Source organism: Colletotrichum higginsianum, chromosome 9, assembly GCF_001672515.1.
Source record: "Colletotrichum higginsianum IMI 349063 chromosome 9, whole genome shotgun sequence".
Taxonomy (NCBI): Eukaryota; Fungi; Ascomycota; class Sordariomycetes; order Glomerellales; family Glomerellaceae; genus Colletotrichum; species Colletotrichum higginsianum.
The window spans coordinates 1,074,890-1,101,024 of record NC_030961.1 but is presented as its reverse complement, the minus strand read 5'-3'; the positions used below and the strand labels follow the sequence as shown (position 1 = coordinate 1,101,024).

The 26,135-nt window shown below is 55.1% G+C and overlaps 9 protein-coding genes across 9 annotated transcripts; 5 read left to right on the top strand and 4 right to left on the bottom strand.

The window, feature by feature from the left end:
* Nucleotides 1-558: 558 nt before the first annotated feature.
* On the bottom strand, nucleotides 559-1,320 carry CH63R_12571 (uncharacterized protein; the record flags this gene model as incomplete). Its single annotated transcript, XM_018307545.1, has 1 exon — nucleotides 559-1,320. One exon carries the CDS (start codon nucleotides 1,318-1,320, stop codon nucleotides 559-561), a length of 762 nt encoding a protein of 253 aa, XP_018151962.1.
* Nucleotides 1,321-2,113: 793 nt separating this feature from the next.
* Nucleotides 2,114-4,165, bottom strand: CH63R_12570 (Galactan-beta-galactosidase; the record flags this gene model as incomplete). The annotated part of the gene is made up of 7 exons (XM_018307544.1): nucleotides 2,114-2,439; nucleotides 2,506-2,617; nucleotides 2,714-2,801; nucleotides 2,882-3,146; nucleotides 3,284-3,638; nucleotides 3,728-3,816; nucleotides 3,901-4,165. The coding sequence occupies 7 exons, from the start codon at nucleotides 4,163-4,165 to the stop codon at nucleotides 2,114-2,116; spliced, it is 1,500 nt and encodes a 499-aa protein (XP_018151961.1).
* Nucleotides 4,166-5,529: 1,364 nt separating this feature from the next.
* On the top strand, nucleotides 5,530-7,256 carry CH63R_12569 (Exo-rhamnogalacturonase b; the record flags this gene model as incomplete). Its single annotated transcript, XM_018307543.1, has 6 exons — nucleotides 5,530-5,820; nucleotides 5,911-6,088; nucleotides 6,178-6,256; nucleotides 6,338-6,732; nucleotides 6,800-6,814; nucleotides 6,946-7,256. 6 exons carry the CDS (start codon nucleotides 5,530-5,532, stop codon nucleotides 7,254-7,256), a joined length of 1,269 nt encoding a protein of 422 aa, XP_018151960.1.
* A 2,462-nt stretch (nucleotides 7,257-9,718) lies between these two features.
* Nucleotides 9,719-13,693, top strand: CH63R_12568 (uncharacterized protein; the record flags this gene model as incomplete). Its single annotated transcript, XM_018307542.1, has 1 exon — nucleotides 9,719-13,693. The coding sequence occupies one exon, from the start codon at nucleotides 9,719-9,721 to the stop codon at nucleotides 13,691-13,693; it is 3,975 nt and encodes a 1,324-aa protein (XP_018151959.1).
* A 1,640-nt stretch (nucleotides 13,694-15,333) lies between these two features.
* Nucleotides 15,334-16,438, top strand: CH63R_12567 (Glycosyl hydrolase family 43; the record flags this gene model as incomplete). The annotated part of the gene is made up of 2 exons (XM_018307541.1): nucleotides 15,334-15,700; nucleotides 15,810-16,438. 2 exons carry the CDS (start codon nucleotides 15,334-15,336, stop codon nucleotides 16,436-16,438), a joined length of 996 nt encoding a protein of 331 aa, XP_018151958.1.
* A 2,023-nt stretch (nucleotides 16,439-18,461) lies between these two features.
* Nucleotides 18,462-18,869, top strand: CH63R_12566 (uncharacterized protein; the record flags this gene model as incomplete). Its single annotated transcript, XM_018307540.1, has 1 exon — nucleotides 18,462-18,869. The coding sequence occupies one exon, from the start codon at nucleotides 18,462-18,464 to the stop codon at nucleotides 18,867-18,869; it is 408 nt and encodes a 135-aa protein (XP_018151957.1).
* Nucleotides 18,870-19,708: 839 nt separating this feature from the next.
* CH63R_12565 (uncharacterized protein) lies at nucleotides 19,709-20,376 on the bottom strand (the record flags this gene model as incomplete). Its single annotated transcript, XM_018307539.1, has 3 exons — nucleotides 19,709-20,000; nucleotides 20,055-20,289; nucleotides 20,346-20,376. The coding sequence occupies 3 exons, from the start codon at nucleotides 20,374-20,376 to the stop codon at nucleotides 19,709-19,711; spliced, it is 558 nt and encodes a 185-aa protein (XP_018151956.1).
* Nucleotides 20,377-22,837: 2,461 nt separating this feature from the next.
* Nucleotides 22,838-23,959, bottom strand: CH63R_12564 (NmrA-like family protein; the record flags this gene model as incomplete). Its single annotated transcript, XM_018307538.1, has 4 exons — nucleotides 22,838-23,085; nucleotides 23,150-23,496; nucleotides 23,568-23,794; nucleotides 23,855-23,959. 4 exons carry the CDS (start codon nucleotides 23,957-23,959, stop codon nucleotides 22,838-22,840), a joined length of 927 nt encoding a protein of 308 aa, XP_018151955.1.
* A 1,513-nt stretch (nucleotides 23,960-25,472) lies between these two features.
* On the top strand, nucleotides 25,473-25,949 carry CH63R_12563 (Duf1674 domain-containing protein; the record flags this gene model as incomplete). The annotated part of the gene is made up of 1 exon (XM_018307537.1): nucleotides 25,473-25,949. The coding sequence occupies one exon, from the start codon at nucleotides 25,473-25,475 to the stop codon at nucleotides 25,947-25,949; it is 477 nt and encodes a 158-aa protein (XP_018151954.1).
* Nucleotides 25,950-26,135: the final 186 nt, after the last annotated feature.

Here is a 26,135-nt window from a genome sequence, read left to right as displayed (position 1 = left end):
GGCCTGATTCGAACAGACGCTCCCGAAGGAACAAGATTTCTAGTCTTGCGCATTAGACCACTCTGCCACAACGCCGAATGGGGATGCTGGTGTAGCCCAGTTCGTTGACTCAGCAGGCGGAGTAAGATTCTATAATGCCTGACTGGCAGTGGAGTTCCCCTGAAAATACCCAGCAAAATAAAAGCAGCTACATGCAAAACTGAAATGATTGAAATGAAGCTCAGAATATCTAGCCTACAGGCATCTATAAGTAAGACTCTGAAGAAGCCTTGCAATACAGCTTTCAACTATATATCCAGCCGATGTGCTAGGCTGCATATTGAAGAAGGGTTGGACTAGTGGACATGACAACTGGGCAGTTGAGTGAGTAAGAAGAGTCGAGTTGCACTTATTTATTAAGTATTAGAACTTATAGAAACACACAAAACTGCAACAACGCATGAGACTCATCACTGCTATCCATCCTCTCTCTTTCAGACAGAACTGCTCACAACCTACCTGTACTCTAAACAAAAACACAAACACTCCACTTCCCACAGCCCTAAGCACACGGCAGACCTACATGCCCCGACGGTGCTGCAATGCCACCACCTGCTGCTCCTCATGTTCCTCCTCATCCCGCGCCCGCTGCCGCGAGACCTCGACCGCTGCCTGCCGCTGCCTCGCCCAATCCTTGTTGGCGTAGGCGCTGACGTCGAGGTCGACGTCCCAGGACGCGTTGGGCCCGACCAGCGCGACGACCATCTCCTTGACGTGCGCCCTGATGTGCCGCAGGACATCCCCCTTGACCTCTCTCAGCGATGCGACGACGGCCCGCACGGGGCCCAGCGCCATGCCCTGGACGCCGAAGTTGGCCCACAGCGCCGCCTCGATGCCGTCCCACGCGGCGTTCGTCCGGCCCGCCAGCCCGACGACGAGGCCCTGCGCCGCGTCCCAGAGCTCGTGGTACACGCGCAGCATGAACTCGGTGTGGCCGAGGTCGGCGCGGCGCTCGAGGTCCGTGACGAGCGCCTGCACGCGGTCCGAGAACTCACCGTTGCGCTCCAGCGCGGCCTGGCCCTCGAGGTAGGCGACCTGTCGACCGTGCCGGCACTGCGGGCAGAGGACCTTGGCCTTCTTGGCGTACAGGTCGCGGTGGTTGACCTTGGCGCTCGTCTCGTCCTCGAAGCCGGCCCAGACGGAGCGGCAGTCCAGCAGCGGGAGCCCGCCGTGCATCATCCGGTTGCAGCCCTGCTCGCCGACGTACTCGGTGTAGTAGCCGTCGCACCCGCCGCTCGCGGGGCTGAGGCAACGGTGGAGGGCGAAGACCTTCATGCACATGGTAGCTGTCTTTCTTCTTCTTTTCTTTGGTGAGTTGTATCTAGGGATGGTCTCGTTAGCTTGAGTTGGGTGGCCTGTCTTTACTTTCCTGTAGGGGTTGAGTATCAATGTGATTCGAAGATGAGGGGGTTTCGTGTGAGCTGGTGCAGAAGATAGTCTGGACAGCGGGACGGGCAGCCTCCCGCTGATATATGCAGCGGCAGAGTCGAACATGGACAACAGCAACATGTCGAACAAAGTGGCTATCTGAGGCGCTGCGAGTGGACAGGAGTGACCAAGCACCGAACAAGGCTATTGTTCAACACAAAGATGCCGGCCGAAGTCAACACAAGACGGGGTCGAGGCCAATAAAGGATCACGTCTGGGACCATCCTTGACAACCAAATGTGTTGTTGAAAGCCACATGCACATTTTGCGACGACTGACAATACCAATGGCTTCTCACAAGGGCAGTACAGCAAGGAAGTGCTTAAGGGGAAACATAAAAACCCCCTTATGGCTCGGTTCTCAGCACCCATGGACGGGTTTCGGGTTAGTCAATGGGTTAGTCAAGAACTCACGGATCACACACAACCTCGATGCTATGAGTACTTGAGAATTCCGACCAGTGCTTTACCTCCAGTCATGTCTCTGTACTGGGAACATCGCAACGTCGAGAGCGTGCTAAATCACAACTCTCTACCCCCAAAACCCTTTGTGTTGCTTTGCCACACTGGCATGAATGCAGTACGACGATCGCCCGAGCCATATACTTCCACTCACAGCCTGGAACAACGGCAACTCAACGCCCCCGTCACCAGAGACCAAGCTTCTCCATCAGCGAACGCTTCTCGCGGCCCCCCTCGGGGGGGTAGACCACGAGCCGGTCGAGGTCGGCGCCCTTGTAGTCGAACCCGTTGTACAGACCCCCCACGGTGATTTGGTTCTTGCCCTTCTTCAGCGGCAGCAGCAGCGGCGTCGACAGGATGATGCCCTTGTGCGTGTCCTTCTGGTACAGCGTGTGGACCGTCGAGTTGTCACCGTTGACGACGACGCTGCTGATGCGGCGGAGCTGCCACGTGCCGTTGATGCGGTCCGGCTGGCCGTACGGCTGGTCGCCGAAGCCCATGTCGTCGATGTCTTGGTAACGTCTGTGTCAGCGGGGAGTCCGACGGAGAGAGGCACACCCGGTTCCCGGCAACTCACTCTGGTGGTAGAAAGATACCCATTGGTCCTGCCCTTGGCCGTCAACTTCAAAGGTGATGGTGCTGTCGTTGCCGTAGATGCCGGTGGCGATCACGTTGTAGCTGCCGAACGTCTGCCGTACGTGTAAGCCAGGGAACAACTCTGCGCGAAGTCCAATAATGACCCTCTCCCCTCCTTCTTAGCCCCCAGGGGTCGTCTCGAAACTTACGGCTTCTTGGAGAAAGGCGGCGCCGGACGTCTTGGCATACTTTGAGGTATACGTCTTGCCGCGAATAGGCTTCCAGACGCCCGTTTTCCTGTTGCCCGAGGCGTGAGCAACGGTTGGTTACAGCCACGGCCAGGGCCTGGGAAGTTCAGGAAGACAAGAAGAACTCACACGTCGAGGTCGTAGATGTCGTGCCAGATGACTTTGAGGCTCCCCTCCTTCTCGTCAATCTCCATGGGCAGCCAGACGTTGCGGCTCTCCCACAGCGTCTTCATGTCCCACTGGTCCGCCATGTACAGGTACGTGGTCTTCTTGGTGCCCTTGATGCGCCACGAGAAGCCCGACTGCGTGCTGAATGTCCGCGTGTAGGCCGGCGCCACGAAGAACGGCTGCGACCAGGGGCCCTCGAGCTTGTCGGCGCGCATCGCGACCACATCTGTCGGGAAGGAGGCATCGTCAGCTGTCTCGTCTCGTTCGAGGAACAGGGGGTTTGAACCTGGGGGGGGGGGGGGGGGGGGAGGGGGGTCCGCGGGTAACGGCATCGGTAGGGAGGGATAGTTAGAAAATACGTACTGTTGGGGCGGTAACCCGTCTTGTGGCTCATGATGGCGTAGTAGCTCTTATCCGTTTGGATGATCGTCGGCGCCTCAAAGTCGTACTTGTCGAAGCGGAACGTGACCTCCTCGACGTCGGTGAGGTTGCTGTTGAACGCGCTGACGTACACGTCGCGGCCCTCGACTCGGTCGCCGTTCGAGTAGAGTGCGTACGACCTGCCCGTCTTGTAGTCCGTGAAGGCGCCAAAGTCCTGCGACCAGTTGCCAAGGGGCGCAATGGCCGCCTGGAAGGTGTAGGGCCCGGCGATGTGGTCCGAGGTGGCGAGGCCCTGGAGGAGCATGCTGTATTTTGAGTCGTCAACGTGCCACCACATCTAGGCGAAGGTAGTTTGGTCAGCAGGATGAGCGTTGAAACATTTTGACTGGAAACCCCAGAGCGGGAGTCCGGAAAGGCCCCGCTTACATGGTACTGGCCGGTCTCTTCGCTGTAGAGGACCTTTGGTCTCTGGATGCGGTTGTGCGAGGAGACGTACGGATGGCCCTCGACGGGTTCTGGGGAGGGTCACATGGCATCAGCGGTAGGTTCGAGACCTTAAAAGGGGACCTGAAAAGTTGAAGTAAAGCAAGAATACTCACCAAGGGCGAGGCCGTGGGACTGCCATGTGGCCAGGTCGTCGGAACTGTAGACGGACATACCGCCGCCCTCGACCTGGCCCTCGATCTTGTACTCGCCGAACCAGTAGAAGCGGCCGGTGTCCTTGTCGACGGCGAGGCCCCCAGCGTGGGCGTTGAAGATGTTGCCGTCCGTGTCGTGCCACCGGGCGCCTGGCACGATCCATTTGGCTGACGCGCTGGCCGCGAGGCCCAGAAGACGCAAAGCGAGCGCGACGGAGACGCGCATTGTTGACTCGGAGGTGCTGTGAGTTTTCCTGTAAACGACTCAACGTAAAGACTAACGACAAGCTCGATGCGGTGCGTGCAATGAGCTTTTGGTTCTGTCCATCCAGGCCATGGTCCCAGAACCTGATGGCTCTCGATGCCTCGCTTTATAGCAAGCCCATTTCTGACATTAAGCCTAGTTGATCCAGCTCACTCCAGCCTCCATCACGGCAGTCTTGGCTCTCTAGACCGCCCGTTGGCAAACGATCTTATCGCCGTCATCTTCGGTGCAGGATAGGACGTAGACCGAGGATAGAGGAGGGCAGAGAAGGGCAGAGGTGACGGATGGAATAGATACGCCAAGTTCTGGAGGCGTCAACCGTCCAGACGTTTCGGTCGAGGGGAGATATTGCAGATGCCAAGAGATGACACAAGTCTATCCAGCCCTGAAAAAGAGGGACACTTAGTTGCCTGGGGGTGGTCGACTATCGACTGAAGGAGGAGCAAACTCAGCTGCGAGCGCCGACGACGTATGTACCCCGCACGTCGATCCGAGTGTGTTCGGTCAAATGATTGACGAAATGGCGATGCTGGCAGCTCTCTCGAGTCGGACTCTTTGTCCGATGAGCTCGATTGCTGGTTTACACCGAGTGTTCGACAGGCCGCGCGGGTTTCTTCCTCCAACCAGAGTCTTGCCCTCTCAACTCTGTTGTATTTCCGGAAAAGAATCCGTTGCGTGCTTGCAGTTGATTCAACCCACCGGACTCATAGTGTTTGCCGCTCATTGTTGACTCTTGTCGCTGTTCCAAGGCGCGATGACGCCAAGAACGAACGCCCTTCTTAGTCCGTTGATCAACCTGGGCTCAACGTGTTGGTGCTTAGCAGAGAAGTCCGCTGTGAGACCCGTGATGAGCCATGATGAACTGTTTATCCTGAAAAGTTCCTTCGGACCGACTTTCTCAGTCCAAATTCATTTGTTCGCTCTGCTTTTCGCCGAACTCGCGCGTCGGTTCTGGGTTGTCAGTTGTGCTGGGCCACCACTTGGGCGACTTGACTTCCCCTTTCGGCGACTATACGTCTTGACTTAGGGGTTTCCCCCTTTCGTTTGCGGGTTGACCGAGGATGCAGAGGCACTTCAGCCCAAGCCAGCTTCGATGTGACAGTAAATCATCACTTTTCAGACAGGAGAGAATGCAGATCGGATTCGAAGGCATGTTGACGAAGCCATTGCGGACTGAGTGAGATGGAAAAAAAAAAGTATTAAATCGAGCGTCCAGAGCAGCATCTGTCTCCCAGAGTCCCCAGGTTGATCCCATCCCACCCACGCACCCAACACTTATACCCGGGAAACCTTGAAGAGAATCCAGCATCACTTCTTTGGACACAATGCTCGCCACGCGTCTCCTCCTGGGAGTTCTATTCCCTTCGGCGCTTGTCAATGCTTTTGCCGACCTTGGGCCTGTCAAAGGACTGGATCGACGGCAGCCAAAGGCCGCCAAATGTGTCGTGCCCGCCAATGGCAACGGCACCGACGACGCGCCGGCGATTCTCAAGGCGTTTGAGGACTGCAAATCCAACGGCCACATCGTCTTCGAGAACACGACTTACTACGTCAACCAGGTGATGCAGACGACGGGTCTGAAGAACGTCAAGATTGACATCAAGGGAACCCTGGTCGTACGTGCTCGACTCCCTTGATCGACCAGGTTGCCTGAGTTGTGCAATGGCAACGTTTGCACTGACTGACTCACTGTTCCGGGGCATCAGTGGAGCAAGAACACGACCTACTGGCTCGAGAACTCCCTCCCCACGGGCTACCAGAACCAGTCGACCGCTTGGATACTGGGCGGCAAGAACCTCGACGTCGACGGCTTCGGACACGGCACCTTTTACGGCAACGGGCAGACATGGTACGACCTGGTCAGGGGGGAGTCGAACTATCCTAGTGAGTCGTCCCCGTGCGAGGGTATCCTGTCGCCGAACAGCGGGATTGCAAAAAGAAAAGTGCGAAATGTTGATGCTCTCAAACGCCAGGACGTCCGCACGCACTCCTGATCGATGGGGCGGAAGACTCGGTCTTTACAGGGCTGCGATTTGTCCAGGCTCAGATGTGGTAAGTTGGTTACTCGTCCCACCCCTTCCCGATTCCCCAAGTGTTTGGCATCGCTGAGAAGAAGTGGCCTTTGTCCCCCAGGACGGTGACGATCATGCGGTCCAACCGCGTCCTGCTGCAGGATATCTACGTCAACAATACGAGCTCCAACCGAAACCCGGCGCGCAACACGGACGGGGCGAACACCATCTTCTCGGACCGGATCCACTTCCGGCGGTGGACGGTCCAGAACGGCGACGACTGCATCGCCGCGAAAGCCAACTCGACCAACATCCTGATCGAGAACGTCGAGTTTCACAAGGGCCAAGGCGTCGCCATCGGGAGCATTGGCCAGTATCCCGGGCATTTCGAGACCATTGAGAACGTCACCGTAAGGAACGTGGTGGCGTACGGGTCCCGGTACGCGGGCCGTATCAAGACTTGGACAGGGGAGCAGCTGGGGTATCCTCCCAACGGCGGCGGTGCCGGTCTCGGATGTAAGTGCGGCCCCGGGTGGAATAACCACGTGAGGGAGTCAACAAGAGACTGACTAAAGTAAACTAGATACCAAGAACCTGAGTGAGTTTTTGGTCCTTGGCCCGACAACGACGGCAACATCCATGGTTGCTCGAGGCCGGCGTTTGACGTCGTCATTGTCGTCGTCGACTCATGGTTGCCAGGGGTATATATGCTGACCATGACACCCACAGGCTGGGACAACGTGACCATTTACGACGCTGAGCAAGCGCCCATCTACGTGATGCAGTGCATCACCTACAATGGGCAACAAGGCAATTGCAGCTCATCCCTCTTCGACATCTCCAACATCAGCTTCACCAACTTCCGCGGCAGCGTCCGGGGAAGCCGGGTTGCGTACCTCCAATGCAGCAGAGCACACGGAGGGTGCGACAACGTGCGCATCGAGAATATGGACCTCACAAACATCTCCGCCGACCCGCCGACGGCGGCCACTGAGTACCGATGCAGCAACGTCAACAGCCCGCAGGGTTTTTCTTGCTGATTATGACGCTGCGAGGACGACGAACTCGTCAAGGGTGAAAGAAACGCCGTGCAGGTGATGCGGCTGTGGCTTTTGTATCGTAAACAAGCAGCTCGAAGCTGGGCTCCGTAGACGCATGAGAATCGGATATCTGGTGCGAGTCCACCCCACCAGTTGCTACTTCAAACACCAAGGACGCCGGCGGTGCCACGAGCAGTAAATGAGACAAGATGCGTCCGGTCTGGGGATGGAGACTATGTGCCAGCATCTGATACCAAATGAGTAGGAATGCTTTTCCTTGATCCGATTGCAGACGCAGCAAAACGTGTAAAGCGTCGTCTCGAGCGCACTTGCAGCCGTCCTAGGTTCAGGCGTCGAATTTCGGAGAGTAATACAAGAGCACCTCCAGCAAGAGAATCCCGACTTCTACTTCCCAAGACCCCTTCGTCCCAGCCAGGTCTCAGGGCTGACGTCGGGAGCTGCCACGCGTGCCGCTGGTGGAGCAAGAAGGGTTCTCAGACCAGAGGACGGCCAGAGACGGCACTCAGGGTCTGAGATTGGGGTCCAAGACGAATCAGATGGTTGGGGTCCGAAGCTGGGGTCCAGCGGCCCCGGCCAGTCGTTACAGCTGCGATTCCTGTGACAGGTACGTGTCTGAATTGTGTGGAGAGGTCCCAAGGAGGATGAAGCAGGACCTGAGCCGGGAGGTGGTTTTTATTGTGGGATATGTGTAGCTATTGACGTATTCGTAGAGCAAAACAAGGGAAATGGAATGGCATGTGGGCGGCATTCCGTTAGTTTCGTGTCTTGCTTCCTATGCCTAAGAGACGGAGAGATCGACGCACGACCCACAGCAGCACTTTATGGAAGGTGAAAAGGCGAATCTTTTTGTTTATTTTATTTTTTGTATTTGGTTCGGCAAGGAATGAAAACAAAGTTCCTAGGACGGCGGATTCCTTTTGCTTTGGATGAAGACGTGCAGGTCTAGAAGGGAGGAGATGAACAAGTGACTGCGCGGTGTGTGTATGGCCTGTGAAGCAAACATGAATGACATAATCAAACACTGTGACTCGCTTAGTGGAACCGAGAACCCCAAAAGCGGGTCATTTGGTGGGGGCGAGGCGGCAGCGGCAGCGGCAGAAATTGGGGCTTGTGCACGTGTGGCTTATTTCGCGTCGCCGGTCGCAGGATCCAATCAGGTGCGTTTCGGGGGGTTCTTTCAATGGCAGAAGGCAAGAGGGCAGGAAAACCTGCAGCTAGCTAGCTGCTCGAGTCCTGCCGTGCTGCTGCTGCTGCTGCCTTGGCTCAAGTACTCGTACAGGGCACAGATACAGAGTCTTAATACGGATACTCGCTACGGATACAGATCCCTCATCTCTCATCCCTCTGGTCGTCATCTCCTTGTCGGATAGCCCTGGTGGTAATACAAAAACAATGGCAGTCCCAGGGCAGAGAATGTAACATGACACGCCAAGTACCAGTGACTGACATTGACCGGCGGCTTGCAGGCTACGGTACGCCAGCCCGTGCGGTTTTCACTCTCACTCTCTCATGTCGGCCTGCACTTGGGTCTTGGGCCCTGGTAGAGACGGACGGACAGACAGACGCACGACCAGCACTGTACTGTAACCTTGTGAGTCTGTGGTTGGCATGGTCTTGGACCGGGGAATTGGAGCTCTGGCTGGCATGGTCCATGGATGATGCCATGATGGCGGATGGGCGTAGACAAGGTTTGCTCTCCGCTGTAAGTGACAGTGACATGGAGCAATGGAGGTTTTGGGCGCCGTACAGGTAAAGGCACTGCCGGATGTACGTACTCACTCACATGCGATGCAAGAGTAATTAGGTGCAGTAGGTAGCATTCGGACTCAGCACGTACTTTGCCTACCGCAGGTACTCTGACCTTGGCTGACTGACTTGTCTGCCCGTTTTCTTTTCCTTTTCCTCCTCCCACCCTCGTCTCACCAACTCACCAACCCGACACACTCCTCCCGCCAGTCGTTTGCCTCGTGCCTAGTCTTCCATAGCCCTTCTGACGGGTCTTTTCTTTTTCGACATCATTCGTTCAAGCTTGCGATACCACCAAGACATCCAAATTCAAGGTTCAACACTCCCCACGCATCACGCATCACGCCAGACGCCGACATTGATCAACACCAACACCAACGCCCACCAGCTCCCAGACGGACTATGACTGCAAGGAGATGATCGCGCCGTCTCACTCTCGCGGCTGAAGACAGACGCTGTTGACGCCGTCCGCTCGGCACTCGACATCGTCCCCACGACCCTCGTCGAGTCGTCCACCCAGGGACCCGACACTCGAGACATCCAGCTTCCCTCCCTTCGCTCGTTATCCCGCAATAGTGTCTGTCTCCCACCACCCTGCGACTATCCGCCACCCCTGCGCCCGCCCTTGGGTCCCATCTCGATTCACGCCGCACGCCTGAACCACCCATCCATCCCAAATCGCGGCATTCGCAGCCATGTTTTCTCATCTTCGAATCCACCGACGGGGGCAGTCGTCGAATCCCACCTCGCCCAACCCCGAACACCCCTCACAGTCCGCCCCCTGGGACCCCTCGCTTCATCATCATCATCAACAACAACAACAACAGCAGCAGCAGCAGCAGCAGCAGCAGCAGCAGTCTCCCTTCGCTCAAGATGCCGCCTTAAGCCATGCCGTTCGGCCCCAGCCCTCGACCACGCCCAATTCCTCGCTGCCTCCCACCCTGCCACCAATTGCCCGCGTCGCCTCGTCCGGCTCCGAATCCCCGCTTGGCCATCCGCCCGCCGATGCGAAAGTGACGCAGGAGCTCAATACTCAAAAACCTCACCCGCCGCCTCCCCCTCCGTCAGCCCGCTCCCCCTACAACCCCGGTTCGGGCTTCCTCGGCGGCGTGGCCCTGCGTAAGTACCAGCGCGAACAGCAGGAGCAGCAGAAGCAACAAACACAACAAATGGCGGCCCTATCCCTATCACCAGATCTGACCGGCGCCTCCGCCACCGCCTCCCCCCCCTCCGCCTCCGCCATCGTCCACCCCACCCCCGAAAGTCAATTGGCAAGGTCGAAGCCCGCCCCGCCGCCCATAGACACCGCCGCCCCTCCGACTAGACCTCCACCCCAGCCTGGGAAGGCGTCAAAACATGCCAGCTCCTCCTTTGCGACCCCGACCGATCTCCATCACCAAGGACACTCCCAGAGCTCCCCGCAATCCCAGGTGAATGCTGCCACCACTGGACGACGCCCCGCGGGAACGAGACTCTCGAGCGAACCCGTGCGCATGGCGAATCACACCACCGACGCCCCCAAGGGCAGGAAGGGCCTGCCTTTTCTGAAAAACCCCATGTCCACGCTGCTTGCGAGGAGGAAAACAAGCCAGAATGCCCCCGACCTGACGCCCCTGCCGCTTGGGGGAAACAAGCTGGGCGAACCAACCTACGATCCGCGTATTCGAGGCACCCGAGTCCACGACTTCAGTGCTCCCCGACCGAGACGGAGCCTCCCGAACAACGAAGGCCCAAGCCCCGCCGCAGTGCCGACGCCCGCTCCCAAGACGCAACCACCTATACCCGAAGAGAAGCTCGACCTGGGCCAGACGTCTTCGAGGGAAAGCACGGCACCCGCGCAAGCCCATGCCTCTCAGCATGCGAGGAACGCGAGCAGTGCGTCTGACTCTGGCCGCTCGGGCTCCGTCAGCATCGCCTCACAGCCGCTGCCCGACTCTGGCAGCGGGTCAGTGAAGGCGAGAAGTAGCCTGAACCTCGAGTCGAAACCTCTCCCTGAAGTCCCACCAAAAGACGATACGGCACCCTCTTCCAGCTCTGCCTCCGTCGTCTCCAAAAAGCCATCCGTCGGTGCCGCGTCGGTCCTGTCCAAGAAAGCGCCCTCCACAAGAGCTGCTCCCTCGAGGCATACCTCCGTGTCCGGACAAGACGTCCTTTCCTCGGTGCCCCGTCATATGAAGAGTACGTCTTCCAGGTTCAGCTTCGACATGGTTGGTGCCGCAAAGCAAGAGAAGCTTCTCGAGGAACGCCATCGTCAGCGTGAGCTGGAGAGGAAGACATCCGACCCCGAGCCCGGGCAGAACCGCGATTCCAGATTCGACGACTTTGACGACGACTTTGACTACGACGCCATGATGGAGGACGACGGTTTCGAAGAGCCGATCCCGTTGAGCAACGATTTTGGAGACGACTACGGATACGAGGAGGACTTTGACGCCGGAGGCACGGACCCCTTGGGCCTCGACGCTGGGGAGGAGGACTTCAACGCCGCCGGGACTGACCCCTTGGGTCTCGATGCGGTGCCCGAGGTCGAGGTCGAAGATGAGGATGAGGATGCCGAAGATGACCCCGACAATGATCAGGAGAACTTTGCTGGCTTCGTCTTCCAGCGATCGAACCCTCCATCGGCACTGATGAGTCCGCACAGCGCCGGTCTGGTGTCAACCCCAAGGGATGCCGATGGCAAAGTGATCGGGTTCGCCTATTCGGGAACGCCCAACATCGACCAAGCCTTGTCGCCTGGTCTGCCCTCCGACCAGAATGCATCCCCGACGACGACGACGACGACGACGACAACAGATCCGGTCGCCGGGCCTGCCATTGCGGGTATGGATGTTGCCGATCCGCAACCGCAGGACGGATCGTTGCACGAGCAGACCCAGCACCTGTCGCCTGCTCCTCTCTCACCCCCGAGAAAGGATGATCTCTACTTTGACAACGGCCTCATTGACGAATTGGAGTTCGCAGGGGAGGGTGACGGTTCCCACTTTGACGAGTCCCTCTTTGACCTGGACGACACAGATCGATACGGTCGGCCCATTCCTGGCGCCTTTGCCGCCGCTCAGGCTGCCCGAGCCGCTGCTGCTGCTCTTGAAAACGGCACACAAGAAGGCAGTACCCGGGGCGACAGCACTCAAAACACCAACGCCGCCACAGACAGGGCCGTTGCTGTCCCGGAAGACAGCAAGAGGGTTTCCGACAGCACGTCGCGGCTCTCTGCCCAGTCCAATGCCTCGCATTCGACAGCTCACACTTCTCTGAGCGTCAGCTTGCCAGCCCCCTCCGCCGAGGAATCCAAACGGGCCAACGAGGTCCTGGCTCACGGCCAGGAATCCTCCGTCATGACTTCGAGTTTTTCGACAATGGGGCAGGACAAGATAGAGGCATACCAAACCGCTCTTGCTGCTGCGGCGTTTGAGGCTGCCGCCAACGGCAGATTCAGACGGGATTCGTCACCGCCTCCAAGCGAGCCCATGTCGCCCGGTGGCGAGTCCTCACACAGCCTGCCCCACGGCGACGACAATAATGACGACGAAGACGACGACAAAGTCAACGACAATGCCGACTATGGCGGCTACGACGACTACGACGAAGGCGGGTTCCGCGAAGACCTTGACGACTACGATGTCGACTACGACGACTTCATTGCGGAGGCAAACGCTAGTGCCCTTGCCAACGACTCGGACGGGTGGTACGGCCAGGAGTTTGGATTTTACTCGGCGCCCATTGAAGGAGGGCGCCACAGCAGAGACAGCTCGAACGGGTCGGACGAGAAGCCATTTGCCTACGCCAACGGCGGCTTCTTTGGGCCGTCGGGCGTGTCTCGAAGCAAGTCGGGTAGGATAGTATCGCGGGAGCCCAACCTCACGCCCATTACGGAACGATCCGAGTACTCCAACCGTAACTCGATTATGAGCCTCGCCGTTCCCCCTCTGGGGTCGGGCCCGTCGAGTCTTCAGAGTCCCGGTCTGGCCCAGCTCGCCATGATGGCCGATGGCGAGGACAACATGAGCCTGTCGGCGCTTATGAGACTCCGATCCAAGGCGTGGGGTGGATCGCAGGCCAGCCTCGTATCAAGTCGCGAGGGCTCCCCCAGGTCCGAGAGGGGAGAAGGAGGAAGTTCCCCTTGGGGCCCGGGGCCCAGCAACAACAGCAACAACATCCTGGGGATCCACGGCCATGCTCGCAAAAACTCGTCCTTCTCCGTTCGCAGCCGCGACATGGACTCGTCGGACGCGGGCAGCACGTCGGGCTCTCCTACGCTCACCATGTCCATGCCTACCATTGGGTCCCCCCCACCTCCGCTCCCTCCGCTTAACCAAAGCCCTTCGGTGGCGATGAACTCGCCCCACTTCACACACAGCGCGGCGTTCGAACCGGTGCTGGAGACTGACGAGATGGATGGCATGTCCATCTCCAACAGTATCTCCCACTCTGGCCTGTGGATGAAGAGCCCGGACACCGCGATGCATCCGAACCTGGTGCCTCGGACGGACCCCACGCCTCAGCGGAGACCTAGCATGGGCCACAAACACAAGGGATCCGCCGACAGCATCTCGTACATCAAGGAGGAGGACAGCGGCGAGACGAGATGGGTGCTGGAGAGGCGTTTCACCGCCGACAGCGGGGAGATTGAAGTGCAACGAGAGATTGTGGGAAAAGGCCACATTTAGGAGACCCTGCAGTCTCGGGCTCTTTGTGTTGGATTGGGACCAAAGGGAAAAGGAGGAGGGGGAGAGGGAGAAGAAGAAGACGTTCGCGACGCAGCACCGCCGAAACGACGACGGAATGATACCATCCAACAACGACAGCGTAATTGTTTTTGAAAACACGATACCTCGGAGTGAAGGACGAGAAGGAGAGTAGGATCTAATGATGATGGCATACGGTATATATAGAGCAATGGCCCCAGCCACACGCACTCACGAATGCAACATAATTTCAAGGCAGGCAGCGAGCTCACACCACTGCACCGAGGATAATAAGAGAACGGGGAGGAGACACAACCGCCAGTGAACTCTCCATGTCAGAGGTAAAGCGAGTGGTCATGGGCACCACATTATGAGTTTCGCAATGGATGTGTTGAGTCTCCAATATCTCATCCAGCAAGTCAACTTGGCGATCCTCGCCTCAACCCACAACCCTTTGGAGTCAAAGATAGAAGAAGAAAAAAGCAAATAAACACGTCGAAATAAGAGTAAGTGTTCATTCTGACCTAGTCGCACTCCATCTCCCAGACAGACAAACCTGTTTGGCCCGAAAGTCCGAGTCGTTGGCATGTCTCCCTGTAGCGGCCGTATCACAGCTCACGCCTCCCATCCATCCAAGCATCAACCAACTCATGGACAGTCAGTCGGCTATTCAGCCCGGCTCTCCGCTCTCGGTAACACGGTCAATAAAGTCTCACATGGCTCTGCCTGTGTCGCCGGTCCTGGTCCTGGTCCTGGTCTGCAATCCAACCCACCACTATCGGTATACCTGCTGGCCGTCTGGCGCGACGCGGCTGCCGCTGTGTCAAGCGCTCCAATCATTCGCAACATCGTCACTTCTACATCTTCCCGAATCGCCGGGGACCCCGGACGCCGACGCTCGATTTGAGCTTAATCTCCTCCCCCCGGAGAATTTAAGCTTCGACGTCCGTCGGCCCCTCCAGGTCGAGATGCATGAATACCTGCATGTAACCCAGCTGCTGGTGTCCCGGCCATCCAGCAGCATCTGCATCTGCCGGCCACTTACGAATGATTTAGGGTCCATGGTCCTCTTCTACGGCGTAATGGCATCGAGAACACCCCCCTCCCTCCCCTCCACTCCGGCAGGGAGACGGCCGCGAATCCCACCAATCCGCCGTCCCCATCCCGATATTGCGGTTCCGAACCTTGGCCTTGCGATCCGGTGCACGCCGGGGTTTGTTTTGACAGATGGTGTGCGTTATCCACCACGAAAGCGACACTGAACAGCTGCTACTCACTTCGGGTTTGGGCCTCTGATAGATGCCACAGGGACATGAACACCACTACCTTATTGACGGCAACTGGATCTGGATTGGAGCTACAATGTCGAGGGGGGATGACGGAGTGATAGCCTTCTGGATGGCTCGCTTCCACGGGGGCTGGCATGCATGCATGATACAACACCGGGACAATGGGCCTCGGAAGCGGTCCTCTACCGTCGCTCTCGCGACCTCTCTCACCTTTGTTCGACTGATCCGAAAAGCGATAAAAGCGACCCCTTTGCCTCCCTTCTCAGGATGACCCATCATCCATCTTCGCCTCTTGAACTCAAGGACGAACTCCGTGACCCACGAACCGCCACAATGCGCCTCCCACGCCTCCTTTCCGCGCTGACCTCCCTCCTCGTGGCCCTCGCGGCGGCGCCCCTCGCCTCGGCCTTCACGAACCCCATCCGCCGGCCCGGCGGCTCGGACCCCTTCATCACGTACTCGGGCGACGGGTACTACTACCTCCTGTCGACGACGTGGTCGACGGTGGAGATCGCGCGGTCGACGACCATCGAGGGCCTCAAGACAGCGGCGAGGAAGGTTGTCTACTCGTCGTCCAACGCCTCGCGCTGCTGCAACGTCTGGGCCCCCGAGGTGCACTGGCTGGGCAACCGGTGGTACATTTACTTCACGGCGGGCGGGAGCGCGAATCTCGACAACCAGCGGATGCACGTCTTGAGGGGTATGTTTCTGTTCGCCTGTCTCTCTCCCTCTTCCTCTAACACGCACGAAAACACGGACATGTATGTGTACGAGATGAACCCTGCCACTGACCGAAACCTCCATCACAGGCGGCACGACCCCGTGGGACGCGTACACCTACGTGGGCCGCATCGGGCCCGATGAGTGGGCCATCGACGCCTCGGTGCTGCGCACGCCGCAGCACGGCGAGTTCCTCATGTACTCGTGCTTCCACGGCGCCGCGTACCAGTCCATCTGCATCCAGAAGCTCAACGCCGACTACGTCTCGACCTCGGGCGCCGTCTCGCTCATCTCGCAGCCCACGCAGGCCTGGGAGCGCGTCTCGCACCCGGTCAACGAGGGGCCCGCGGCGCTCTACTTCGGCGGCCGGACTTACGTTGCGTACAGCGCGAGCTACTGCTGGTCGGCGAGCTACTGCCTCGGGCTGCTGACGTGGGACGGCTCGAGGGTCCCGACGGACCCGGCGGCGTGGGCCAAGGGCGACCGGTGCGTGCTCGGCAGCGGCAACGGGCACTTCGGCACGGGGCACAACAGCTTCTTCAGCAGCCCCGCGGGCGACCAGACGTGGATCGCGTACCACGCGACCAGCAACGCCGCGGGCGCGTGCGACGACAGCCGGTACACGATGGTGCAGCTGCTCGGCACGCACAGCAACGGGGCGCCCAACTTTGGGTCGCCGGTCGCCTTCAGCCATGTGTACAGCGAGCCGCACAAGTGAGCGGGTTGTTGTGGTTGTGGTTGTGGTTGTGGGGGAGAGGACGGCGCCGGGCTAGGGTGAGCCTTGTTATACTCTCCAGAAGACTCAAACTGCCACATACGACCATACCCATTGGAAAACTCGGGATCCCGTCCGCTCTCCCATAGATAAGCCAATGAGGGCCGGATTAGTAGTTGGGTCGGTGACGACCAGCGAATACCTGGTGTTGTATGTTTTATGCTTTTGCCAATCTGTCGATTCCTCGTCAACACAGTAACAGCCCGTTCTACATGGCAAAGACAGGGGGCTTCTTTCTAGTACACTTATATCCGTAGTGCCTCGGTCTCTTCCTTGTGTCTACTTAGGTACTCTGTCTAGACTTATTTAAATTCTGAACTGTCGATGTGAATAGTGTATTAGTAAGGAATTAATATTGCTTCAATTTGTTGTGTTTGTTTCGCACCTTGGACACCCAGATGCCCCTAAACCACACGCTACACCCTTCCGTTACTCTTGGTATACCTTATCACAGATGGGCAAGTGAAGGACGGCAACGGTCAGGATGGGCGCTGCACGTTGTACTCGATTTCGCAACAGTATTTCCGGAGTTGTCGTTGCAGTTCTTCGCAGATGGATCTGCACTCTGCTCGGGGGGCCGGATCACTCTCGAGCCTGCGAACGTCGCCGGTTCGATTCCGACAGTTACTACTCATGGGGTACTGCGCCCGTCAGTTAGCCAGGATCCATCATTGACCGTCTCCAAGTGTTAACCTTGTTAAGCCTCTCGCGTGCGCTCTCCTGGTGCTCCAGCTCCTCGGTCGCAAACGACTGGTTGGTGAAGACCGTCGTCACCTTCTGCACGTCGACTATGTACACTACAGTGGTGTCAGAAATCGGTCTCCCAAGACCCCTTTCCTCCGTTCCGCGTGTCGGCACCGGGGTTTACCTTTTCGATGGTGTCCTTCACGACGTAGTACCTTGCAATGACCTTCTGGGTCTGGTCGACCCCGTGGACTAGATCCGGAGCCTGAGGTTCGGCGGTTGGCGTCCACTGAGGCTCAAGGAGGTGGACTCGAGAGGCGACCGCCAAGTCAAGCCTGCCACGCTCGTAAGCAAAGACGCTGCGCCGTTCGGTGGGCGGAGGGGACGCCGGCGCTGCCGATCGATGTGAGGCTGTCTCATTTCTCGTTCTTGAGCTTCTGATATTAGTTAAAAGCAACTTTGGTAATGACCCCTGCAACATCTCACACCAACCCTCATCTGCACCTTAGGTTGGTCGTAGCACTGGAGGGAAGAACCTTTCACAGGCTCGTCTATAGCAGCGACAGCAACCACAATACTGATTTAAAGAATTTGGCACCACTGCAGAGTAAAGCCGTAGACATCGGGGACCCCGGAATTAGTTGTGTTAAAAGACAGTCTAGTTAGGGGCTTGAGATTAGCACATTCTATTAAGCTTTTATGATATGTGTTGCAGGGTATGGATGGATCATAGAGTGTTCAGTGCTGTTGGTAGCTAACAGCGCCGTTTCCATGTCAATAATTATAATATAGGTATGCGAATACCCGGACAAGACCGGAAAGGCGTGAAGAAAGACTATTAAACTGAAGCCCTTCCCTTATAGTCAAATGGGTTCGAAAAGAATTAGAAAATAACTTTGTGCTTTCATGACCTGCCGAAACACAAATACGCCCCGTGCCCTATAATTCATGTTCGTCTTATCGGTTTTAACAACACGCGATTTGGACTCTTTTCCCCTCCAAGATGTTGTTCTATTTGGGAGCCTTAGCCTTTCTTTCTTGCTCGGTCTTTTCCATGCCATTGAGTACCACCGCTGAAACTCCCCACCATACACTTCGGACGAAAAGCAGTGACGACAAGGGAATCGTTTCTGAAAACCATCAGCTGCTACCCCGGGCAGGGGTACCAACCCCAACCTTACAGTCACTTGGACTTCGTGCTCGGGAATGGGATGGCAACTGGGTAGTTGAGGGCCCCCCCGGATTCCTACTATACGCGCGGGTGGATAATGATGGACTCACGATGGATGTTTACAAAATGGAAAACCCGAGCCCTCGATACATCAAGATGCGCAGCGCAATTGCCGCGCTGTGGGAGGACAAGTCGGACTACTACCTGCGAAGCCTGCTACATATCAAGTACCACTCGATTACAAACAAAGCAACCTTAGCAGCAATGGAAAGGGCATGGGATCTGGGAGACTGTGGAGACATCTCGAGTTGCAGGATTCTTTGGAATGAGGACATACCGTTTGACGTGCTGAGGGATGGTCCCTTTGGGCAGGGAGCATCAAGGATGATCGGAGAGTTCTCAGGGATGGCCAGCCACTACATCTCGTCATTCGACATGAGCCGAACCGGGTTGGACTTCAACGCCGGTCCCGATCATCCTTGGCTGGTTATCAACTTCCGGAGGTACGGTGATGACTGAAACGCAGCGAGATGGAGCGAGTAGAAACACATTTGAAAAGCACATTGAGAAAGTTGTAGCATACATGCAAGTTATAACAACCTCGCGCAGCACACTTTTTCTCACGGCAAATTGTAATTTTTATCTCTAGCCTCTCCTACCTCAAGGCCACTATTTATACTAACCTAGTGGTCTGCTAGCGGCCTACTCCTGATGTACCTTCTTGTCTAAAACTGGCACAGACCTCCGGGCAGCCTGTTGCAGGCTGACAGACGTGAGGGGCTGCGCGACAACCGGGCAGAAGGCTCCGGCTGTGCTACTATCTACACTCTAGACGTGTAACATAAGTTCTAGCCCTACTTCTTATTTACTACCTAGTTTCTTCTGCCTTACTTAGAGTAATATATGTAGGGACAATGCTATCAGTGTTGTCTCTCCCTAATTCTGTGTAAGTTGTACTTCTATGCAGTGGATTTGAAGACGGTGAATGCAGCCTGGCCGGGACCAACGTAGTGATTAGGGGCCCCCCAAGTCGCTGCAGTCTACAATTATTACCCAGGCATCTAAAATGTTGGTACAACTACGGCTAGGCGACAGAATCTATTGACTGAATAAAATGATGCGATGCACTGTTGGCTAACTTGAACTGCATTTTCATGGAGGAGACAGTAGCTTCTAGCATGGACCACTATAATAGAGCATGATAGGTCACGTAAGAGAGAGGTAATATGCACTATGCTAGCATTAGAAGTCACATACATGAGTTTTCCTTAATCAGCTATAAGTCACCAGCCTATTAACGCCCTTGTTAAAGCCAGCAAACTATGCAATACCTAGTCAATTGTCCAGAAACCTCTGTCTCAAAATGCCCAGTCATTGTTCTCACAAGGAACCCGCCACCCATTCTTTGCCAACAGAACATGCACATTTTTGCTGAAAATAGACTCCAGGTACAGGGTACGAAATTCCACATCCCCCTCAGTCTGAAAGAATCGCAACAGTGCTTGTGGCGCATACTGGGAAGTAACGGCTTCCAGGTAGAATTGTTTGTCTGCCTTGACTGTCGGTGAGAGTGAGTTTCCCCATAGGAAACGTGGAAGGCCAGCGGCTCTTATAAGTGGAACAACATCAGCAAAAGCACAGTCAATGACACTGCACCTCAGTTAGTCATTGTAAAGACAGACGCTACCATAGCTTGAGCATTACCATGTGATATTATACTCTTCATCCACGATGATGTTCTGTGGTTTGAGATCACCATGATCTATGGCGACTTCTCTCCTGTTGTATCCTTCTTGGCCGTTGATGTTAAGGACCTGACGAAGTAGAGCCTTTTGATCATCGCAATCCTTCTCGCATAGGTCTGGGAGTTTGCCATTACGGATTCGAGTCCGCTTGTTCTCAATTATTCTTTCAAAGAACTCCTGCCAAGTCGCAGTACCTGAAATAAGTTAATCAATGTTATATATCACTCGCAGAGATAGATTTCCAACGTACTATGTTCCAGCGTACACTCAATCAAGCACATTTGTATCTCGGCTATTTGGCCAAGAAATCTGTCTCGAAGATGACGTGCCGGGAAAGTGTCATTTCAGACAGCTTTTGTCCCCTCGGCCCAGGATAGTACAAGGAAAGGATGCTTGACCGGATTGTCAAAGGTGAAACTGCACCCAAGGGGCTTTGGGGACCAAGTGAAGCCTTTCGCGTGGAGTGTCTGAAGCGTTTTCCATTCTGTGTGGAGCGCACAGATGATGCCGTTGCTGTCGGTCATGTGAAGCGGCACACGGACAGGTAGGCAGGCTCTCGCGGTGCTGGCCATCCGGATGGAGAAAGCTGACCTTGTAGACGTGGCACTGGCCTCCGCGGAATAGTTCGTCCAGAGACAGTGCTGCTCCACCAAGTTGTAATTGTGTGATGGCAGCTATGATGCGATCCTCGCACAGAGACGGCCTGTCGTTTGGAGGTTCCATCTTTAGGGCTGAGATAAGGAAACCTGGAGGAGCGCAGTTCTTAGCACAGGGAGAAGGGACCAAGTTCATATGTACCTGTATGCGCGCAAACGACAAAAATGTGCCACCCAGACCTATTCTATTACATAAGCATCACACGTCAGACATTAATCATTAAGGTGCACTCATGCTAATACAATCAGTTCAAAGGAATCTACTCACATTCAAAAGAGACTGATTTGTTCTTTGTAGTAGGCAGACGTACTGAAATAGGCTTGGGAATGCGCTTGTATCGATACGAATAAATAAAAGGTGTTCTGATTAGCGGATGAGTAGTTCAATCCTCTGTTAGGTCTTTGGTGCGGGCATAAGTTTCTCTAAGGGCGTTGTCGGCCGGGCACATCCCCTGACACATTGTTTAAACTAGTTGAAATCATACATAACCAGTCCAAGGTAACGTTAGATCAATCTCTTCAAAAATGAATCAAATGTAGGATAGTGTCTCGAAAAAAGGAGCGACTGGTGTGTGACTGTGTTGAAACATTCTGAATAAGGCAAAGAACTAGGAATGGGCAAAGTTGTTGAAGTGCCCTGAAGCCCCAAGTGAGGCAACAGCGAAATTAGGAAAGGGCAGTGATAGAGAAATGACTGTGATGAGCCTAGTACTCATTTTTCCTCTCAAGTCATCCCCACAGTTGATTTGGAAATCTTTTCAGGTGGTGATGATATGGGCACCGTGAGGGTGGTCCTCTCCATTGGCGTTGCAGGTGCATCAGCATCCGCGTTGCCACAAGAATGTAGAGAAGAACCATATGGTCGGGATGCTCACTAGGTTTTTCATATACTATTTCTCACAGGTTAGCCTTTCTCATAGAGTGTGCTAGGGTATGAAAATCCTACATCTTCAGGCTTGAGATCAATGTTAGCCTTGCTGTGAGTGATCTCGCAAGTTCCCCGGAAGTCATCCCCAGGGTAGACTGACAACCTAAGTAATTGATTTAGGTTGAGAGCTTTAAGTTAAAACCTTGATCTTTTTGACGAATTCAAGTTCAGCTGCAGTTAGGGGAGATTCATCACGTTCGGTATAGGCGAACTCAGTTGGTCTGAGCCTACTGTCCTTGTTGAACGCCCACATGGAGGCTTGAGGTTCTTTCATCCCTGGAATAACCAAGCCACAAGCCAAGGGGTTGATGTTCCTTGGCAGTCAACCAGTTTCTCGTTACCTTTCAGACTGAAGTGTCGATGGAGCATAGCTACACCAAACGTCCGATCCATGCCTGCAGCAACGACGAAGTCCTTGATAACTGTTTTGGTGACTTTCTCGCCTTTCGCCTTGACGAGAAACTCGGCCTCGGTAAGCTCAAGAGTGGGAAGACTCTGGAAGTGCTGGGCCGAGTATTCCCCAAGCACGGAGGGAGGTGTCAGAACGGTAGCAGCATCATAGCGAGGAAGTCCGTAGGGTGTCTTTGAGAATATGTTATGAAGCAGTGTGAGAATAGAAGAAACAAAGGGTTATAAAGAACGGAATTTCATGGTCTTATATATAAATTCAGCTACTCAATTGTTAGTTAGACATATGAGAGAACAGAAGAAATACCTGGGAGGACAAGAAGGAAGAGGAGGAGGTAGGCTCAAAAGCCAACAATGATGATGCTGAAAATCGATGCTAGTCAACTTGAGGGTGCGAGATTGGAAGAATTAAGTATATTCAACACTTCGAGGCATTTGTCCTCTCTCTGGCCCTGGCTGCAAAGATTACTATGAACGAAGGTTGCGACAGTCTGAAATCACCAAACAGCACTGGGAAGAAAGCATGGTATGAGTAAGGGTTACCCGGCCGCCGTGCAGACCACCCCTTCAAAACTTGCGTTGGGGTAACGACTGAGACACCCAATGGTTGATGACAACTATCTATGCACCTCCAGGCCCATAACTGGGCTCGTTGTTGGGCTAGATGCACCAAGATGGAAGAGCATTCTCCTCCAACATTTCAACGCGAAAAGAAGCGTACACCATAGAAAACAATGAGCTACCCAAACACTACTTGCCCTGCCAAGACTCCTCCATAACTTGCGCTACCGTCTTCGGGACAATCTCTGGAAACTTGGAAGTAAGGCTGTCTTCGGTAGGAACAAGATATTTCCCAGTAGCAGCATAATAGTGAATCTTGGCGTACATAGCTTGGGCTTCGTCTTGGTCGACGCCGTAGTCGGGAGACACGTTGTCAAGTGTGACCTTGCCTGACTTCAACTTTTCGAGGTCATCGTAGACGACCTCAAAGCCAGGGCCTGTCACAGAATTCTCATCAGTCTAGTTTCCCTTGTATCCTAATGAAGTTGAGTGGTGGCTTACCTCGAGTTTTCTCCGCCAGCGCGAGAACCTCTGAAATGGACAATGTCTCTATGCAAATGCTGCTAACCTTGGTCCACTTTTCCAGGTCCATCAAACGGGCAACGTATCTTGCTACGTCCCAACTCGTGGTGTAGTGAGCCTTTGCAGAGCCATCACCGGGAATAGTCGCCCACTTCTTCTCCAGGTTGACGAAATTGGTCCACGGTTGGAGGTTGGTTTTGTAGTGAGGCATGCCGTAGTAGTCCGACAAGAACCCGTTGGCAACGCGTGTGTACTCGAGGTCCGTTTGATCCAGTGCATCCACCGCCTCAAACGCATATTGCGCTGGTGGGTACTCAGGTATTTGACTGCACTTTGTTTAGCATCTAGGGCAAAGCTCGTAGTGAAAATGGTGTTGGTCTTCTTAGCATAATCTTACTCTCTTGTGTACATCATGTCGTATGCACTTACGACAAAGCGCCGCGTTGAGTTGGATTTCTGCGCTGCCTTGACGAGATTGACTTGGGCCGCACTGACTTCTGGCGACATGACGCTCATGGCAGAAATGACGGTGCCAATCTTGTTTTCCTCGAGTGCCTTTCCTGTAGCTTCAACATTGGCGTAGTTGACGGGCAGGTATTGCACACCATCTTGGGGTTTCTTAGCCTGGTTTAAATGAATTCATTAGCAAGGTAGGCGATTATACTCAGATGCAGTGTTGTTTACAGTTCTGGAAAGGACAAAGACCTTATGTCCACCATGGTGAACAAGGCCGCTGACGATAGTTCGACCTACGGAGCCCGAGCCGCCGGCAACTGCAACAATGGTCATGGTAGTAGATTTTTGAACGAAATGAGAAATGTTCTGTCCGTAAATTAACGAAGTTGATCAACTGCTTCGGAATAGAGGCTTTTAGACTTCTTAAGAACAGCATGTTTTTGCAAGGCGGCTGTAAACCTTGTCCCTCAGGGGTGTAAGTCCCAGATCGTCGGAGCAATCCTAGGATCTAGAAAGCATGCGTTAGTCCGTATGGTAACGTTATTGAAAAACAATGAAACGCCGGAATTCATTTTCCGTATGATGTCAGTTGAATAAACTACGCACCAATGTGGAACTGCCATGAATTGTGTTGTTACATAATCGCTACAACACGGTATCAAACCCGGGGTTTTTTTCTTAGTAATTTTACCTTAGTACAACCTTCGGAGGTCAAGCGATCTGCGTCCGGCCTACACGTCGGTGCAGCAACTCAAACCATACGGGGACGGAGAGCTCCGTCTAGGTCCCCAAAGACTACTAGTCAGTCGCTTGCATAAGCCCTCGACCTTCTTCTATCATAACGTTATCAGGCTCGCGAAATCCACAGCTTCGAGACTCCAAAGGTAATCCTAAAAGGACCAGTCGTCTATACGCTGGGAAACATATTCCGCAGCATCGCATGACATTACAGCACCATGCTGTACGTTGGTAGTTGTGGTAAAGGCTAAAGCCCGACTGACAAAGACTACCTCGACTTGAAAGAACAAGATGGTAATATCTCAATAGCCTGTTAAAAATGTGGTAAAACCTGTGACATTTAAGATCACAACATTGTTATAGTCAATACGTAATCTCATATTTTACTGGGTTGTTTTCCACCAAGAAGACACTGCTGGAAACGTAGTGAGAAAAAGGGAAAACGCAGATTGTTTGTAGGGTCTACGCTGAGCTTGGAGCCATGAATGTCTCCTAGAGAAATCGTTAACAAGGTGTGCAACATTCATTAAGTTGGAGCAAAGCATCGGCTCCGAAGAAACGAATGATTCGAATCCCAGGTTGGGTGCCTACACACTGCACTTGTACCGCCCAGGGTTTTTTCTCACACACAACAGAAACTCACAATATGGATTCTAGACGAGAAACACTGCCACCACTGTCCGTAGCGTCGTCGTACTATGTGTGTAGGAACCTCAGTATCTACCAAGGAGCGATGGAGGGTTTTGGTGAGTCTCGGTAGACTCAGTTCGGTAGCTTATGTCATCTCCAATGCTGAGTAAGGACAGACCCCCACTCACGGCAAATATCGGCCCCATCCGCTCCGCCACCGGGCGGCCAAGGGTCCATTCTCGCCGACCGAGCGAGCCACCCCCCATCGTCAATGACATCTCCCACATCATCTCCAATCCATCCCCCGAGCTTTTTCGCCTTCCTTCACGCACGTCACATCCTTTACAAAACGCAACCACAACGCGCATTCTCTCTTTTACACACCAAATCAGATAGAGGAAGCAAACAACAACAACAACAACCAGGAGGGCCTGTGAAAAAAACCGAAGAAAAAAATACCCCAGAACAGCCGCGAAAAATGTCCCGCCTTCTCCGCCTCCACCGCACCCTCGCTCTCACGCCGCCCGCGAGGCGCCTCAACTCCTCCTTCACCCGCGGCCCCGCGCCTCCGCGCCTCCCGCCCGACCAGCAGGCCGAGTTCGAGCGCCTCCAGCGCCAGGCCTCCGTCTCGAGCGCCTTCCAGCACCTCGTCGAGGACGCCCCCGACGCGACGCCCGCTGCCGCGACCACAACCTCCTCTTCCTCCTCCTCCCCCTCCGACACCGTCACCGCCGCTGCCACCGCCGCCGCCTCCGACGCACCAAACACCCCGACCCCCACCGTCGCCGCCACGGACGAGGACACGATGCACCCCAACTACGTCCGCGGCGCGCCCCCCGAGTTCGAGGGCGACGTCAACCCCCGCACCGGCGAGGTCGGCGGGCCCAAGAGGGAGCCGCTGCGCTGGGGCGCCGCCGGGGACTGGAGCTACAACGGCCGCGTGACGGATTTCTAGGCATCCCTTCTCTCTCTTCTGATAGACTAGGAGGGCGTGATATAGCGAAAAAGGGGGGGAGGGGGGGAGGGGGCGTTGAGTGATGAGTTGTCCATTGATCGGCCTCATCCCCAGGACGCCGAAACATCGGCGAGTGGCCATGAACACAAGTTGGGAATCATTGTCTTTCCTCCCTTCGCAAGAGAT